This window comes from Gossypium hirsutum, chromosome A03, assembly GCF_007990345.1.
Source record: "Gossypium hirsutum isolate 1008001.06 chromosome A03, Gossypium_hirsutum_v2.1, whole genome shotgun sequence".
Lineage (NCBI taxonomy): Eukaryota > Viridiplantae > Streptophyta > Magnoliopsida > Malvales > Malvaceae > Gossypium > Gossypium hirsutum.
The window spans coordinates 109,376,603-109,393,737 of NC_053426.1; the positions used below are offsets into that span (position 1 = coordinate 109,376,603).

Sequence of the window (17,135 nt, forward strand, 5' to 3'; positions counted from 1 at the left end):
TGTTTAATTTAACTTTTAAATTTGATTTATTAATTTTCATAAAATCATCCTCAAAACTCGAATAAAATTACATCCATCGGATCGTATTTGACAAAATAAATATAAAATTAAACAAATTCACAATTAACACTAAATTTATCCTCTTAACAAAATCATAAAAAAATTCAAACCTAATAATATTAACAATTAACTTTCATTAAATCCACTCTAAAACTCGATGTAAACACTAAAAAGTTAATCGTTACTTTTTGGTACCAAAATATATTATTTTTGTCAAATAAAGATACCAGATTGGACCAAAAAGCAACATAAGCACCACATTAGAAAAATGTCAAAGTCAGGTACTAAATAATATATTAAACCTAAATATATTACATTGCCATTACTATAAATAGAATTAAACATTACAAAAGGCAAATAGGATATAATCTATTTAGACTCAAATAATTCTGGATAGGATCCACACATGACGGGATTTAAGTCACAATAAATTTAAACATTGCTAGAGGTGTTTATGGGCCGAGTTGGATTCAAATCAAGCCTAAGTATGATATTAGTATACTTTGTGTTTGCACAAGCTCAGTCCACCCTGAAATATGATCTTAAAATTTTGCCCACTCATTTTAAGCTCACTTATATTATTTTAAAAATATATATTGTTTTAATTTAATATTTAACTTTTTAAATTATTTTTACTAAAATTTTTAAATTTAGAGAACTTAACATATTTTTTAATGTTTACACAAAATTGTATTGTTATATATTTAATTTTATGCAATATAAATTACTTAATATATGAAAGTGAAATAAACTATATTACAAAAGTGTAAAATGAGCCGGACTTGACTGGATTTGAGCCTTAAATGTTAAAATCCAGACCAAATTCATCTTTTAAATATTGAAGCTCAAGTCAAAAATATTTTTCAAATCACATTCTTTTATCCAAACCCTCCTATATTTCAAGTGGGCCTTCAAACGTGGCTAGCTCATGAATAAGTTTAAACAATGCCCACACATATTTTTACACAGAGTAGACTTTAGTTGAAAATTTTTAAATATTATTGATTCAGAGTTGATGTTAGAGGGACAGGTAAATGTCTTACCCTTTAAAAATTACAAAAATTTAAGTTAATTAATTTTTTATTAACACCAATTTGTTATTTTTTTATTTTCATATTGACACCAATTTGTTATAATAAATCTAATAACTTTATTCACAAAACACAATCAATTTTAAAAAATAATGTAATAAATAATTTATATTATATTCATATTTATACAATTAATACAAGGAAATGTTTTTAAAAAAAATTACATGAATTGTTAAAATTAATAGCAAACTTATTTTTTAAAACTTATTCAAAGAATTTTTACCTATGAATCAATTTTTTGGGGTCCTTGCTTCTCCAACTTGCTAACCAAATCATCCAACTCATGCTTTATTTCTTCAACCTGTATAACGTTTAACCAAAAAGTATCAATAGTTATTGATTGAGTTTTAACTCGATTGACATGAGTATGATTGTCAATGTAGGAGTACGTGGGTTTGAGTGCGCTGAAATGCATTATCTTCTTATTTATTGATTGGGGAGGAATTATTCCTTGTTCAAATAATATCAACTTTGGACGAAATTTAAATCAAATTAATTATTTTATTTTTTTGAATTGTTTTATTTTTTTATTATTAAAAAGTTAAAAGTTAAATTTTAACATAATTAATATTTTTAGTTTAAAAATGACATAAAAGTTATTTATTTTTTCTATTTACAATTTAATTTTAAACAAAATATTTTATCTGCAGAATTTAAAAAATTATTAAAAATAAATAATAATTTTTAAATAATAAATATTAACTCTCATAAAATTTGACATTTTTTTTATTTTTTAAATAATTGAATAACTAAAATGATTTTTAATAGTAAAAAATCTAATTTAATCTTGTTCCTACAATAAAAGAATCTTATACGTGTGTATATTTACTACACATACACACTAAATTATAACACGTCCAGGAGTCAAAAAAATTTTGTGTAACAATTATATTTATAAAAAAAATTGATAAAAAAAAAACAAATGAGACTTTTGTTAGATTGGGGTAAAAGTACTATGGTCCTTTTGTATTAAGAGTTAAATTACATTTAGCCCCTTTATTCAAAAAGTAGATAAATTAATCCTTATACATTAAACTAAAGATCAAGTTGATCCTTCTGTTAAAAATTTTATCCATTTCTATTGTTAAAAAGTGGTCTTTATATATTAAAATGAGGTGCACGTGACACATCATGTATAACTTTTTTATTATTCTCTCGGTTACGTAAGTTTTTAACGGTAGAAATGGATGAAATTTTAAACATAAAGGATCAATGTGCTCTTTGATCTAACGTACAAAGATGAATTTTTCCACTTTTTAAGTAAATGGAGTAAAACGCAATCTTACTTTTATAACAAGGCCTATTTTTACGGTTAATATGGTAAAATTGAGATGACGTAAAAGAAATGAATTTTTGATAATTTCATAGTGTGAATATATGGTTTATTACCTGGTGAATGAAGTGTGTAGTGGCATGAGCATCATGGGCAGTTATTTCAGAAACATGTTCCACCTCCATTGCTGCAATTTTCAGCATGCTATCATCGGGAAGCTTTTCCGCCACCTCAGCGGATACTTTCTCCGCCGCCGTTGCTACCTTTTCCACCACTTCCGCCACCGTTTCCACCCCTTCCACCACCATCTCTGCTTCTCCTGAATATGCATTTCAAATTTGTAATCATTGTATTATACGTTTTCCCAAGGGTTCTTTTTCTTATTGGAACTGATAGTAATGGATTTTGACATAAATATACCTTCAATCCTCTTTAAATTGGCACATTGCACCTTCCAGAGTGGAAAAAAGAAACCTAACACAGCTCCCAAAAGGCATCTTGCCCTGCATGAAATTGAGGATCCTCAGAATTGTTTAAAACTTTGAAAAATGAAGATTAAATTTTGATTTTGATCCTTTTATTCTGCTCAAATTGAAACTTTAGTCCCTGTGTTTTTTATTTGACATAATTTGGTCAATATAATATTTTAGTGGGTGAATGTACTTGTTTGGTCCCTCTATTATAGGGACTGTATCAAATTAATCTATTTGCTATTAAATGGATCAATTTATTATTTCAATTGTACAAGCCCATTTTGCCCGGGCCCATACCAGCAAACCAACACCAGCCCGAAATAGCCTAGCCCGATAAGCCCAAGTCTCCAAATTTTTTGGAAAGCCAGAAACCCTAAGGTTTCTGGCGCCGTTGCCCATACCCTGCTCCACTATGGTGGCCCCTTACCCCCCTCGTCCACCGCGCCCACGACCTGCAACAGAGACAGAGACAACAGCAAAAGCAGCATGCGAGGAATGGGGGCAAAGAATAAACAAAACAGAAACGAAAAACAAGAGAAATGAATCGGCTTTAAAAAGCCAAAATCAAGAACAACAGAGGGACCTTTTTCTCTTTTTTTCTCTCTTCGGGAGTTTTTCCTTGCATTTTTCAATTGTAGTATTACTTAAGAATACAAGTAATAAAAGCAGATCGAAGTAAGAAAGACCAAAAACAGAAAAGGCAGAGATCTAAGGTCCTTTTTTATTCCAAAAACTCATCTATTAGATATTTTTTTACATAGCATAGGTTTATAAAAAGGAAATAGCAAAAAAAATAAAAAATTTTACCTTTCCGGCCACCGCGTGCGGTGGCCGGCGCCGGCGCCGGCGAGCCTCCGGCGGCCGTCCGGTGACCCCTCCCCCTTCGCCGGAAATCGCTCCGGGCTCCCCTCTCCTCTCTCCCTTTTCTTTTTTTTCTCCCTCAGCTTTACAAATGATTTTTTTGAAATTTTTTTGACTTTTATAGGGGGTCAAAACGCACCGTTTTGGACCCCCAGTTTAAACAAATAAAACGACGTCGTTTTGGCATGGATCAGGTCGACCCGACCCGACCCGAGGAAGGTCCGCGTGTTTCCATACCTGAGGGGCTATTTGCAACTTTGGTCCTTCTGTATTTATTAGATTTTAAATTAATTCCTTTTGTTCAATATTATTGTCTTTTTAATTCGGCCCTGAACTTTCGCCTGTCTTTCGATTTTGTCCCCAACCCTTTGGCGCACCGAGCAACATACACGTGTCCCTATAAGGGTTTTATTACTCTATCGGTCCCTGATATTTGCGCGCATTTCCATTTTGGTCTTTCTTGTTTGTTTTATTGTAGTTTTACCCTGTAATTTCATTTTGCTCTCGATTTCATCCTATATTTTGTTTATTGGTTAATTTAATTTTTTTAAGACTCTTATTATTAAACTAACCATTATTATTATATTTGTTATCTTTTATTACTATTTTTATTATATACACTTTTTTAATTTATATACTTGTACCCATTTATATGTATGTTTTATACTTTATAATTTATATATATATACATATAGACCCGTATATATTTCTCTTACGAATACATATATACTAATATATCTTCTTTTATCCTTTTTATACACGCATACATACATATATGTATATACCTATACAAGCTTTTACATTTAATTGCTTTAAATCATACTTATACATATATATGTTTTCATATTTTTTTATTATACATATATAGAAATGTTTTCCTTATAGGCGTATGAATATTTTATATATATTTTATAGTTTGGATCAATCTTTTCGTTATTATTTGTTAATTTCAATGTTCATTTATTTATTTATTCATATGTTTATTCTTTAAAATGTTTTAGTTTTTTTATTTACTTGTATATCGATGATTGATTATTTACTTATTTATTTCATTCTTTACGCATATTATTTTGTGCCCAATATCATATTTATAATTCTATTATGCATATAAATGCCATATTTCAAAAAGGGGGAAAACATTTTCGATGGAGGCAATATTTAGCGTTTGGAAACTCGAGGAAACGTGCCCTAACGTGCTGGGTTTCGATTTCTCGTTTGACTAAATAGCCAAATATCCTCTTAAAGCTTCAAAGTATGGTTTCATTAAACTATAAGGTGATCTTGGTTTCGATGGTTTAGAGTATCGTGTCCTAACGTGCTGGATGTGATATTCCTTCGGAGCAAGAGAATCTTATGTTTCAATTCACGATATCAGATTTTCTTTTAAGGATCGCATCTTTTAAAACTCTTCAAATTTTCAATTTTCGACACTAAAACACTAATTAATCAACTAGGTACCAATTTTGGGCGTATCGAGGGTGCTAATCCTTCCTCGTGCGTAACCGGCTCCCGAACTCATTTTTTTCTGAATTTCGTAGACCAAAATGGTTGTTTTTATAAAATTAGATCATTTATTAAAAAACAACCACTTTTGAGGTGACCCGATCACACCTCGTCAAAAAAGGATTGGTGGCGACTCCCGTTTTCGTTTTTTTTTAAATCCAAGTCGACCCCGTTTTCATCAAAAAAATGGTGTCAACAGCTTGGCGACTCCACTGGGGATGTAAGAGAGTCAAGCCACGTGTTGATTATTTCTTGTCTTTTGTCGAAAGTTGAAAATTCGATTTAAATTTACGATCCTCTCATCTTTTGTTTTGAGTTACATTTTTATCGTGTTCTGTATTTTATTTTATACCTCCGCACATTCCATTGCATGACCGTTGGTCACACCTTTTAAGTGGGAGTGAGAAACTACGCCTTCGTGAGGTTTTCACCTCCGCATGGGATAGTGAATCGCTTCCGGGATACATCCGTACCTATGTCTTCGTGAGATTTTCATCTCCGCATGGCCATAGGGAAATGTATTCCCCTGAACTGAACTCGGTCCATATGAGCCTATAATGGGTGAGGATCGAGGAATCTGCTGGTTCAGGTACCCTCACTTTAGAACCAAACCACACATAGCGAGCCATAAGAACCCACCGAGATAGAGCTATTCTAGACCCTAGTGCTTACCGAATAGATGCTTTATTTATTATTGTTTATTTTAAATTCTAGATCTAATTTGCTTTGTTTGTGATTGCATGGCATTTTCATTTCAAAAGAGGTGTCGATTCACGTTCAGTATAGATAGAAAGCTTATCATGGAAAAGAGGTTTCTTGATAAAGTAGAAGACAATGCAGCTGTACGATTATGGGCTGAGACGATGTGGAGAGAGAAAGGCGATAGTCTTGCAGAAGGGTACGTATCAGAGTTATGGGACTTCACCCGTATCAGCGTAGTCCAAAATGATCTGCGAGAAATGAAGGAAATATGGGATCGATGGGACGACGGGACCAAGCAGATGTTTTACTGTGATTACGGGGACTTGCCTCACCTACTTGGTGTCAAAGTGGACAAGCATTTATTCCGAGCCCTAGCCCAGTTTTGGAATCCTGCTTACAGTTGTTTCACTTTTGGAAAAGTGGACTTGGTGCCCACCGTGGAAGAATATACGACCTTGCTTCGGTGTCCAAAGATTCAAATTGACAAAGCCTATTCTAGAGCTGCTAGTGTCCCGACATTATTAAAAAAATTGATGAGCATTACAGGGATGAGCGAACAGTGGGTCGCTGCCCGGATCCAACAGAAAGGAGACAGTAAATGCGTTCCTTGGAAAAGCTTGCGAGATTTGGTATTAGCACACCCCGATGTGAAGAAAAGAGTGGATGTCTTCGCTCTAGGTATCTATGGTTTGGTAATTTTCCCTAGAGCTTTAGGGCACGTAGATGAGGCCGTCTCTGATTTGTTCGATCGGCTTAGTAAAGGAGTCACGCCCATCCCGGCAATCTTAGCAGAAACCTTCAGATCTCTAAGCGCATGTCGAAGAGCAGGGGAGGGAAGGTTCATCGGATGCGCACAGCTACTATTGGTGTGGTTCCATAGTCACTTTTGGAAGGTGGAAAATGTCACCTATCGAGTCTTCTCAGAAGACTATTCCCCATTGAAGGAACAAGTTGCTACACCAAGACGAGACGACATCACGGAAGAGAAGTGGATGACGATTCTCCAAAATCTTCAGGAGGATGACGTTGAATGGAAAGCTCCTTGGATGGTACCCGACGAGATCCTGTATCGATGTGGGGATTTCGACTGGGTCCCTTTACTCGGAATTTGGGGAGCCGTCGGTTATGCCCCTTTACTCGTATTAAGACAATATAGATCGAGACAATTCATACCAGCAACACAAGGGCTGGCTCAATGTGAGTTTTCTTATAAGGATGAAAACTACAAGAGAAAAACTCGAGAAATATCTAACGCTTGGAAACAGGTTCACCGAATGAAAAGATTTACCATAGGAGCGATGGCAACTTCAGAATATTATGGGTGGTGGAGTAAAAGAGTCAATGACAACATCCCTAAGCCGAGGGAAGATTGCGTTCAGTCTATAGAAGAGCATCTACAAGTAGTTCCGTCAGAATTAGAGATCATCAAACGAGACTTTGAGAAAAGAAATTCTGAGTTGGGAAAGAGGATAGAACAGTTAGAAGAAGAAAGAGTGCATTTGGGATTAGACATCGATATCCACAAGCTAGAAGCCGAGAAATTAAGGAAGGGAAAGAACAAAGCTGAAGAGGATTTGGATAGTCTAAAAACAGATTACAAGAAGCTGCGATTGTCGATGAGAACTGTCGGTCTGGGCAAAACGTCAGAGCAGTGGCGACAAGAGATCAATGAGGAAAAGAATAGGGCCGATCAGTGGGAAAAGAAATTTCAAGATGCTCGAGCTCGAGAAAACGCTTTGGAAAGGAGTTTGTTAGAGTGCCGAAATGAGAAGGCAGGATTAAAAGCCAAGGTGACAGAGCTAGAAAAGTCACTTCACTCGTACCGTAGTCGCAACTCCATGATCGAATTAAGAGCAAGCTTAAATAAGATCGAAGAACTGAAGGAAAAGGTAGAGGAGCTTGAGGACGCATTACACAATTCTGAGTTACGAATGGAGCTTCTTGAGAGGAGTAATGATCAATGGCAAGAGCAATTCCATCATTCTCAAAGGCAGATTAGAGACAGAGATTACGTTATGGGCGAAGCTGTGACTCAAGTGCGGGAAGTGGCTGATCATCTGCAAACATTAGCAGTTCAGGCCGATGTATTGAGTTTAAAATATGAGTCAGAATCAAGCCGAGGTCGAGATTTAGCTTGGCTTCTTAGGAAGGTTAAGGCCTTGGGTATAAAGGCGAAGTCGTATATGTAATTTATTTTATGTAAAGAAATTTACTTTCTAGTTGAGTTTTCTAATGAAATTGAATTCGAATCAATGCCTCTTTTTGCATTCATTTCATACATTTGCATTACATCATATGCAGTAAGTTTCATAAAATGTCCCTAATAAAATTAAATTATGACAGTTACCCTGGAAACCAACAAAAATCTAATCAAATATCACTACGGTACTCGTCGCCAAACAAAAGTAATGGATCAAAGGATGGAAAGATTGGAACAGTTGCAACGAGAGATGCAAGATCAGATGCATGAACGACTGGAAAAAATCCAGCAGGACATGTTAGAATCCCAGAACACTGTGATGAACCAATTAAAGCAGTTATTGGCCGGAGGGAATAACAAAGGAAAAGACCCCGTAGTTGATGCTGGGGAGGATCACGATGACCCTGTTTATCCTCCAGGTTTTACCCCAACTAACATCCAAGCACAACCAGAGGTGTACCCACAGAGGATACCGGTTACCATTAGACCTCAATGTCTGGCTAGTGCCTCGGTACCAGTGCATTTTCAAATGGGCTCGGGTTCTAATCCCGGGGATAATCCCACTAATCCTGTGGTCTCAGACCTCGATGACGTGGTAGAAACAGAAAAAACAAGAATGAACCTGCCAAAACAGCTGGAGGACCGATGTAGATGGTTAGAGGAAAAATTTAGAGTCATGGAGAACATCGACTATCATCGCGGGGTTGACGCCAAGGATCTGAGTTTGGTCTCTGATTTAGTACTCCCACCTAAGTTCAAAATGCCGGAATTCGAAAAATATAATGGGACTAGTTGTCCTGAAGCTCATATAACTATGTTCTGTCGAAGAATGACAGGATACGTCAACAACGATCAGCTTTTAATCCACTGCTTCCAGGACAGTTTGATCGGATCTGCAGCCAAATGGTACAACCAACTGAGTCGTGCTAAAGTTAGTTCATGGAGAGACTTGGCGCAAGCTTTTATGAAGCAATACAGTCATGTAACGGATATAACACCCGATCGAATTACGTTACAAAACATGGAGAAAAAGCCTAGCGAGAATTTCAGGCAGTACGCCCAACGATGGAGAGAAGTGGCAACACAAGTCCAGCCACCCCTTTTGGAAAAAGAGGTCACCATGTTGTTTATCAACACTTTGAAAGCCCCGTTCATCAACCACATGTTGGGGAGTGCTACCAAGAGCTTCTCGGACATGGTAATGTCCGGTGAAATGATTGAGAACGCGGTAAGGAGCGGTAAAATTGACACGGGGGAAAACTTCAAAAGACCAGCCCCAAGGAAAAAGAGGGTGAAGTAAACAACGTAAGCACATATAGCAAGAGCCATTCAAAACCGATTACTGTTGGCCCTCCAAAAATGAAAACCACTAGTCACCAAGCCCCCTCGAGGCAGGAACCCAACACAAGGCCCAATACAAGGACTAACACAGAGAGACTTCAGTTCACGCCCATTCCAATAACATACGGGGAACTGTATCAGAAGTTATTTGATGCACACATAGTATCTCCATTTTATCTCGAGCCCATGCAACCTCCATATCCCAAATGGTATGACACGAACGCCCAATGTGAATACCATGCAGGGATACCAGGACACTCAATTGAGAACTGTACTGGGTTTAAAAAGGCGGTGGAAAGGTTCATTAAGATGGGGATTGTGAAGTTTGACGACCCATTAGGACCCAACGTAGCAGCGAATCCGTTACCCAACCATGCTGATAAAGGGGTAAACGCAATAATCGAAGGTGAGAAAAAGAGAGTCAAAACCGACATTGCAGAGATAAGAACCCCATTGAGTTGGGTCTGGAGACAAATGATAGAAGGAGGTCTCATCAAACAAGATTCAAAAGAAAGGCCCGAAGGAACGAAGACGTACTGCGAGTTTCATGCTGAAGAAGACCATGACATTCGAAACTGCACTGAATTCAGGCCTTGGTGCAAAATCTGATGGACAACAAAGAGCTAGAATTTTATGAAGAGATCAAAGGACTTGAAAATGGAGAAGTTTATGCCTCGGAGGAGGGGTCTATGGGAAAGGCCCCAAATCACCCAGTGGTGATTATTTCAAGGCCAACGAGTACAGGATTTGGAATACAACTGGTGCCAAGGGTCGTAATCCAAAAACCTGTAGCCTTTCCTTACAAGGATAGCAAAAAGGTTCCTTGGAATTACGACTGCAATGTGATGATCACGGGAGAGGAGAACCCGATAAATGCTTCAGAAGAGGCTAATGACGCAGGTTTCTATACGCGTAGTGGAAAACGTTACGACCTGGGAAATACAAAAAGGGAACTTATAAAAGGAAAAGCCTTGGCGGTTGAACAAAATAAAACGAAGACGACCGGAATTGAACCGCAAATTAACACACCGGTGACTGAAAATGAGGCTAGAGAATTCCTAAAATTCTTGAAGCATAGCGAGTATAGCGTGGTGGAACAATTGCATAAACAACCCGCTCGCATCTCAGTGCTCGAGTTACTTCTAAGTTCAGAGATACATCGTAATGCGTTGGTAAAAGTGCTAAATGAGACCTATGTCGCTAAAGATATCTCAGTGAACAAATTGGATCGCCTGGTTAACAATATAAATGCTGATAATTTCATCTTCTTCAACGATGATGAGATCCCGCCAGGTGGTATGGGATCTACCAAGGCCTTGCACATCACTGTCCGTTGCAAGGGTTATACTACCGGCGGTACTCGTGGACAATGGATCGGCCCTGAATGTTTACCCCTGTCCACATTAAACAGGTTACCTGTGGATAGTTCTCACATGAAATCATGTCAAAATATAGTGAGAGCATTTGATGGCACTGAGAGAAAAGTGATGGGAGAATCGAGATACCTCTATTGATTGGTCCAAATACATACGAGGTGGACTTTTTGGTAATGGATATTAAACCATCTTACAATTGCCTATTGGGGAGGCCTTGGATCCATTCTGCAGGAGCTGTACCATCGTCACTTCACCAAAAGTTAAAGTTGGTGATAGAGGGTAGATTGGTGACTATAGTGCAGAAGAAGACATCATTGCATCAGTCACCGATGATACGCCATACATAGAGGCCGATAGTGAAGCGATAGAATGTTCATTCCGATCATTGGAATTCGTAAATGCCACATTTGTCATCGAGATGAGCAAAATCCCAGAGCCTAAGATATCCAAAGCTACGTCAATGAGCTTACAGCTAACGATGGGAAAGGGAGCATTGCCTGGAAGAGGATTGGGAAAATACCTCCAGGGAAGGGTCGGAGTACCGATCCTAATTAACAAACAGGACCGTTATGGTTTGGGATATAAACCTAATGCGAGGGAAAGGAGGAAAGAGATGGAGAAAAAGCAGGAAAAGAGAAGAGCACATTTGGGCGGGATAGAAGTCAAGTGGGGACCGATGACCTTTCCCCATATATCTAAGACTTTTGTTTCAAGGGGAATTGTCCACCCTGAAGAGAAGGAGAGGTTACAGAAGGAAGGATTGAGAGGTTGGACATCAATGCCATATCCGCGGAGAAAGGGTGGAAAGGAATTTATCGGGCATTCGTCCTTACGAACCTGGAAGTGTTTTGAATAACTGGACTGCAGAAGAGATCCCTGTAACATTTAGAACTAATTCAGAGTAATATTCAGAACACTTGTTGCCCTAAGCCTGGGGTGATAAGAATCTTTTGTAAAAGGCACATGTCCAAAATCTAATTTCAGTGAAAACTTATCATTCAGTTTCATCTTGAGCAAATATTCTTTCATTCTTTTCATTCCCTTTATAATCATAGTATGCATACAAGTATTCTTAGATTCTTTTATTTGGGCCTCCATTTGTTCCAATAACAGGTCTTCAGATATCAACGAGATGAGCGACTCTGTTACTAATTCAGAGTCTCTATTTGAGCAAGACATGAGTATAGATAATCCTCAAGATTTTGAAGGTGACCAAGACAGCGTTTTATCTCCGGATTTGTTAAGAATGATGGAAGAAGAGGAAAAACAAATTCTACCCTATAAGGAATCAGTAGAAGTCGTGATCTTAGAAGAGGGCAGAGAGGTAAAAGTTGGCGCTTGCATTGCCAAGGAAACAAGGCGAGACCTTGTTGAGTTGCTTCAAGAGTTTAAAGATGTCTTCGCATGGTCCTACCAAGATATGCCAGGTTTAAGTACTGATATCGTGGTGCACCGATTGCCTATAAAGGAGGAATGCAAACCAGTCCAACAAAAGCTTCGAAGGATGAGGCCTGATGTCTTGCTAAAAATAAAGGAAGAAGTCAAGAAGCAATTTGATGCTGGTTTCTTACAGGTGGTCAAGTACTCAGAATGGGTAGCCAATATAGTCCCTGTTCCTAAGAAAGATGGGAAGGTGCGAATGTGTGTGGACTACAGAGACTTGAACAAAGCCAGCCCAAAAGATAATTTCCCACTGCCTCATATCGATACCTTGGTAGACAACACGGCCGGATACTCACTGTTCTCTTTCATGGATGGTTTCTCCGGGTACAACCAAATTAAGATGCTTTCTGAAGACAAGGAAAAGACCACATTCATAACGATGTGGGGACGTTTTGTTATAAAGTGATGCCTTTTGGATTGAAAAATGCGGGAGCAACGTATCAGAGAGCCATGGTAGCATTATTCCATGATATGATGCATAAAGAGATAGAAGTTTATGTTGATGACATGATCGTAAAATCCAGAACAGAAAGGGAACACGTGCAAGTTCTGAGAAAACTGTTTCTGAGGTTAAGGAAGTTCCAGCTAAAACTTAACCCAGCCAAGTGTACTTTCGGGGCTAGATCAGGAAAACTGCTAGGATTCTTAGTCAGCGAAAAGGGAATTGAAATTGACCCAGACAAAGTTAAGGCCATACAAGAATTACCTCCGCCAAGTACTCAAAAAGAAGTTCGGGGTTTCCTAGGAAGACTGAATTACATCGCTCGATTCATTTCACAATTAACTGAGAAATGTGACCCCATATTCCGCCTTCTTAGGAAACACAATCCAGGTGTATGGGATGAGGAGTGCCAGGAAACTTTCGAAAGAGTTAAACATTACTTGTCCAACGCCCCAGTACTGATGCCACCTTGCCCTGACAAACCACTAATACTATACTTGGCAGTATTTGAGAATTCCATGGGGTGCGTGCTCGGCCAACATGATGAGTCAGGACGAAAAGAAAGAGCGATCTATTATCTCAGTAAGAAGTTCACTGAATGCGAAACGAGATATTCGCCAATTGAAAAATTATGTTGCGCATTGGTTTGGACTACTCGGAGATTGAGACAATACATGTTGTACCATACGACTTGGTTAATCTCAAAGTTAGACCCTCTGAAATACATGATGGAGTCAACTGCTCTAAACGGAAGGATGGCCCGATGGCAAATTCTACTATCTGAATTCGACATAACCTATGTGAATCAAAAGGCTGTAAAAGGGAGCGCGATAGCAGATTTCCTAGCAAGTAGAGCCCTGGACGATTATGAGCCTTTGAACTTTGACTTCCCAAATGAGGATCTGATGTATGTGGCAACTACTGAAACGGGCACACAAGAAGGCAATACTTGGAAATTAAATTTTGACGGAGCCTCAAATGCCATGGGCAACGGGATTGGGGCAGTCTTGGTATCTCCAAACGGTGATCATTATCCTTTCACCAGTAAACTAGATTTTGATTGCACAAATAACATGGCGGAATATGAAGCATGTATCATGGGAATCCGCGCGGCTATGGAACGCAAAATCAAGGTACTTGAGGTATATGGGGATTCAGCATTGGTAATTTATCAGCTCAAAGGCGAATGGGAAACAAGAGACCCTAAGTTGATTAGTTACCGAAGGATGTCCTAGAATTGATTGAGGAGTTGACGACATCACTTTTGTTATCTCCCACGAGACGAGAATCAGATGGCCGATGCTTTAGCTACATTGGCTTCCATGATCAAAGTAAATAGACCAGAGGATGTGAAGCCTATCCAAATGAGCATTTATGATGCTCCAGCCCACTGTTGTAATATTGACGAGGAAGAAGAAAAGGACGACAACCCTTGGTATCAGGACATATTGCGATACGTGAAAAATTGTGAATACCCAAACCAAGCAACTGAGAATGACAAAAGAATGTTGAGGAGGCTGGCCAGTGGTTACGTCTTAGATGGGGAAATCCTGTACAAAAGAGGAAAAGATCAGGTGCTGTTAAGATGTGTAGACGCTGTGGAGGCCAAGCAGATCTTGGAAGAAGTCCATGATGGTATTTGTGGAACACACGCTAACGGTTTCACAATGGCCAGACAGATCATGAGATTTGGATATTATTGGTCTACCATGGAAGGAGACTGCATCAAGTATGCTAAGAAGTGCCATAAATGCCAGATTTACGGAGACAAAATTCATGTGCCTCCATCACCTCTTCACGTCATGACTTCCCCATGGCCTTTCTCCATGTGGGGCATGGACGTCATTGGGCCGATATCGCCAAAGGCTTCAAACGGACATCGTTTCATTTTGTAGTGATTGACTACTTTACTAAGTGGGTAGAGGCTACTTCTTACGCCAACGTCACAAAGACAGCTGTCAGCAAGTTTTAAAGAAGGAAATCATATGTCGGTATGGAATGCCTGAAAGGATCATATCAGACAACGCATTAAATTGAATAATAGCACGATAGCAGAGGTTTGTAATCAATTCAAGATCAAGCACCACAACTCATCGCCATATCGTCCGAAGATGAATGGTGCGGTGGAGGCAGCCAATAAAAATATCAAAAAGATTGTGGGGAAAATGACTGAGACCTATAGAGATTGGCACGAGAAGTTGCCATTCGCCCTCTATGCTTATCGAACATCCGTCAGGACTTCTACCGGGGCAACACCATTCTCTTTGGTTTATGGGATGGAGGCAGTGCTACCAATTGAGGTTGAAATTCCCTCTCTCCGAGTTTTTTCAGAACTAAAGTTAGATGAAGCAGAATGGGTCCAAGCCCGATATGATCAGCTGAACTTGATGAGAAAGGAGGTTAAGAGCTATCCGTCATGGTCAAATGTACCAGAAACGAATGATGCGAGCTTACAATAAGAAAGTTGTCTAGAAACTTCCATGAAGGGGACTTGGTACTGAAGAAGATCCTTCCCATACAAAGGACTTCAGAGGAAAGTGGATGCCAAACTGGGAGGGACCTTATGTAGTAAAAAAGGCCTTTCAGGAGGGGCATTAATTTAACTGGATGGATGGCAAAAGCTTGCCCAATCCTGTGAATTCGGATTCAGTGAAGAGGTACTTGCCTAAAAAAAAAAAAAAAAAAAAGGGAGAGCCAAGGCGAAAACCCGCAAAGGGCACCTTGAGACCAAAGGGGCTTTGAATTGAAACCAGGAATGGGCAATTCGAATTTTCGATCAAAGTTGAGGCATAGAGTAGTTTTGTCTTCTCCGAATTAACAAGAAGGAGAGATGCTACATCTTGGGGCATCAACAAAGTCTTTTAGGATTTCTAAACACAGAGTTTGTGCAGAGGAGCTCATGCTGCGATATCTGGAGCACCTTTTTTTATCTTATCTTAGCAAAATTTGCTATTTGTTCATTTAGAGCTCTGCTCCCAATAAAATTCCATCTTATTCATTGTGATAATCTTTTTCATCATATCTCAGCAAAGTTTGCTATCTTGATTGATTTATTCATTTCGAGCTTTGCTCTCAGCAAAATTTTATTTTGTCCATTTTGATAATCTTTCAAGCATTTTTCCTTGAAATAACGATTAATGGATTGACGATACACATGCAGAAGGAGTTCTGCTATTACTCTGAAAGTTTCTAAATAATACAGGACCTGAAACAGACTATTGTTTAGAACTAACCAAACCTAAGGTTGGAAACATTTGAGAAATGATAGTCTAAATAGCGTCTATTTCTTTGGGTTTTCTGTCAAACTGGCTGAACAAGAAGACATCATGATAGAACCTTGATGAACAATGAGGAATGACAACCTAAGCATTAAAAATGGATCATTCTCATGACATTCTACAAATATAATACATACACATCTAGTTAGGAGCATTTGATTCATTCTGATCATGTCATCCTAAACACTAGGCATAAATAGGTCCATGAAATGGATTTTGCAGGTCATGTTCCCCAGAGAAAGATCAAAGAAAAATCCTATACTGAAGTACAGTGGATAGATGAAATAAAGCAGATCTTCTTCATTTCGGAATAGACGAAGTGCAGATCTTACTCCTATTGGTAGGGTGTGGCAGATTTGTCTTCCCATGGTGGAAGTAGATCGAAAACAATTTGTTTCATTTGCTAGTAGATCGATAGCAGATCCTATCTCCTATATTGGAGAAGTGATCGAGATGCAGATCTTGTTTCCCATACTGGTGGCGAAGTAGATCGAGAAAACAGATCTTGTCTTCATGTATTGGCGTGAAGTAGATCGAAGATAGCAAGGTCCTATCTTCCTATATTGGTAGGAAAGTGGATCGAAGATGCAGATCTTGTCTTCCCATATTGGTGGCGAAGTAGATCGAAGAAAGTAGATATTGTCTTCCCATATTGGTGGCGAAGTAGATCGAAGAAAGCAGATCTTGTCTTCATGTATTGGCGTGAAGTAGATCAAAGTACAGATCCGTCTTCCTATATTGGTAGGAAGTGGATCGATCAGATCTTGTCTTCCCATACTGGTGGTGAAGTAGATCGAAGAAAGCAGATCGAAATGCGATTTACCCCTGACTACATGGAGTACATTGAAAATAATATCTCCCCATCAACAGTGGAATAGATGAAGAGCAAAGTCTTATCTCCCTAAGCAGTAGTGGAAGCAGACTAAAAACACAAATCTCATCCCCATAGAGTCGTAACAGAGCAGATTGAAGCTTAGATTTATCTTTATGAAGTTACATTGGAGTAGATCGAAGCTACAAGGCATATTGTCAGAAAATGTAGTAGATTGAATCTAAAGCTACAAGATCAGTGGATTGGAAAGATTATCTGAA

The 17,135-nt window shown here is 38.4% G+C and overlaps 1 protein-coding gene across 1 annotated transcript in view; it reads right to left on the minus strand.

Annotated features, from left to right (window-relative positions):
- Positions 1 to 1,246: 1,246 nt before the first annotated feature.
- The window catches only part of LOC107944649 (uncharacterized), a 17,621-nt gene continuing 1,732 nt past the window's right edge, over positions 1,247 to 17,135 (minus strand). The window contains exons 3-5 of the mRNA XM_041101865.1: positions 2,845 to 2,927; positions 2,541 to 2,743; positions 1,247 to 1,452 (exon numbers count right to left, since the gene is read on the minus strand). Of these exons, the coding sequence (XP_040957799.1) occupies positions 1,375 to 1,452; positions 2,541 to 2,743; positions 2,845 to 2,927 (364 nt within the window). The 3' untranslated portion in view covers positions 1,247 to 1,374. The remainder of the gene's footprint in view (positions 1,453 to 2,540; positions 2,744 to 2,844; positions 2,928 to 17,135) is intronic.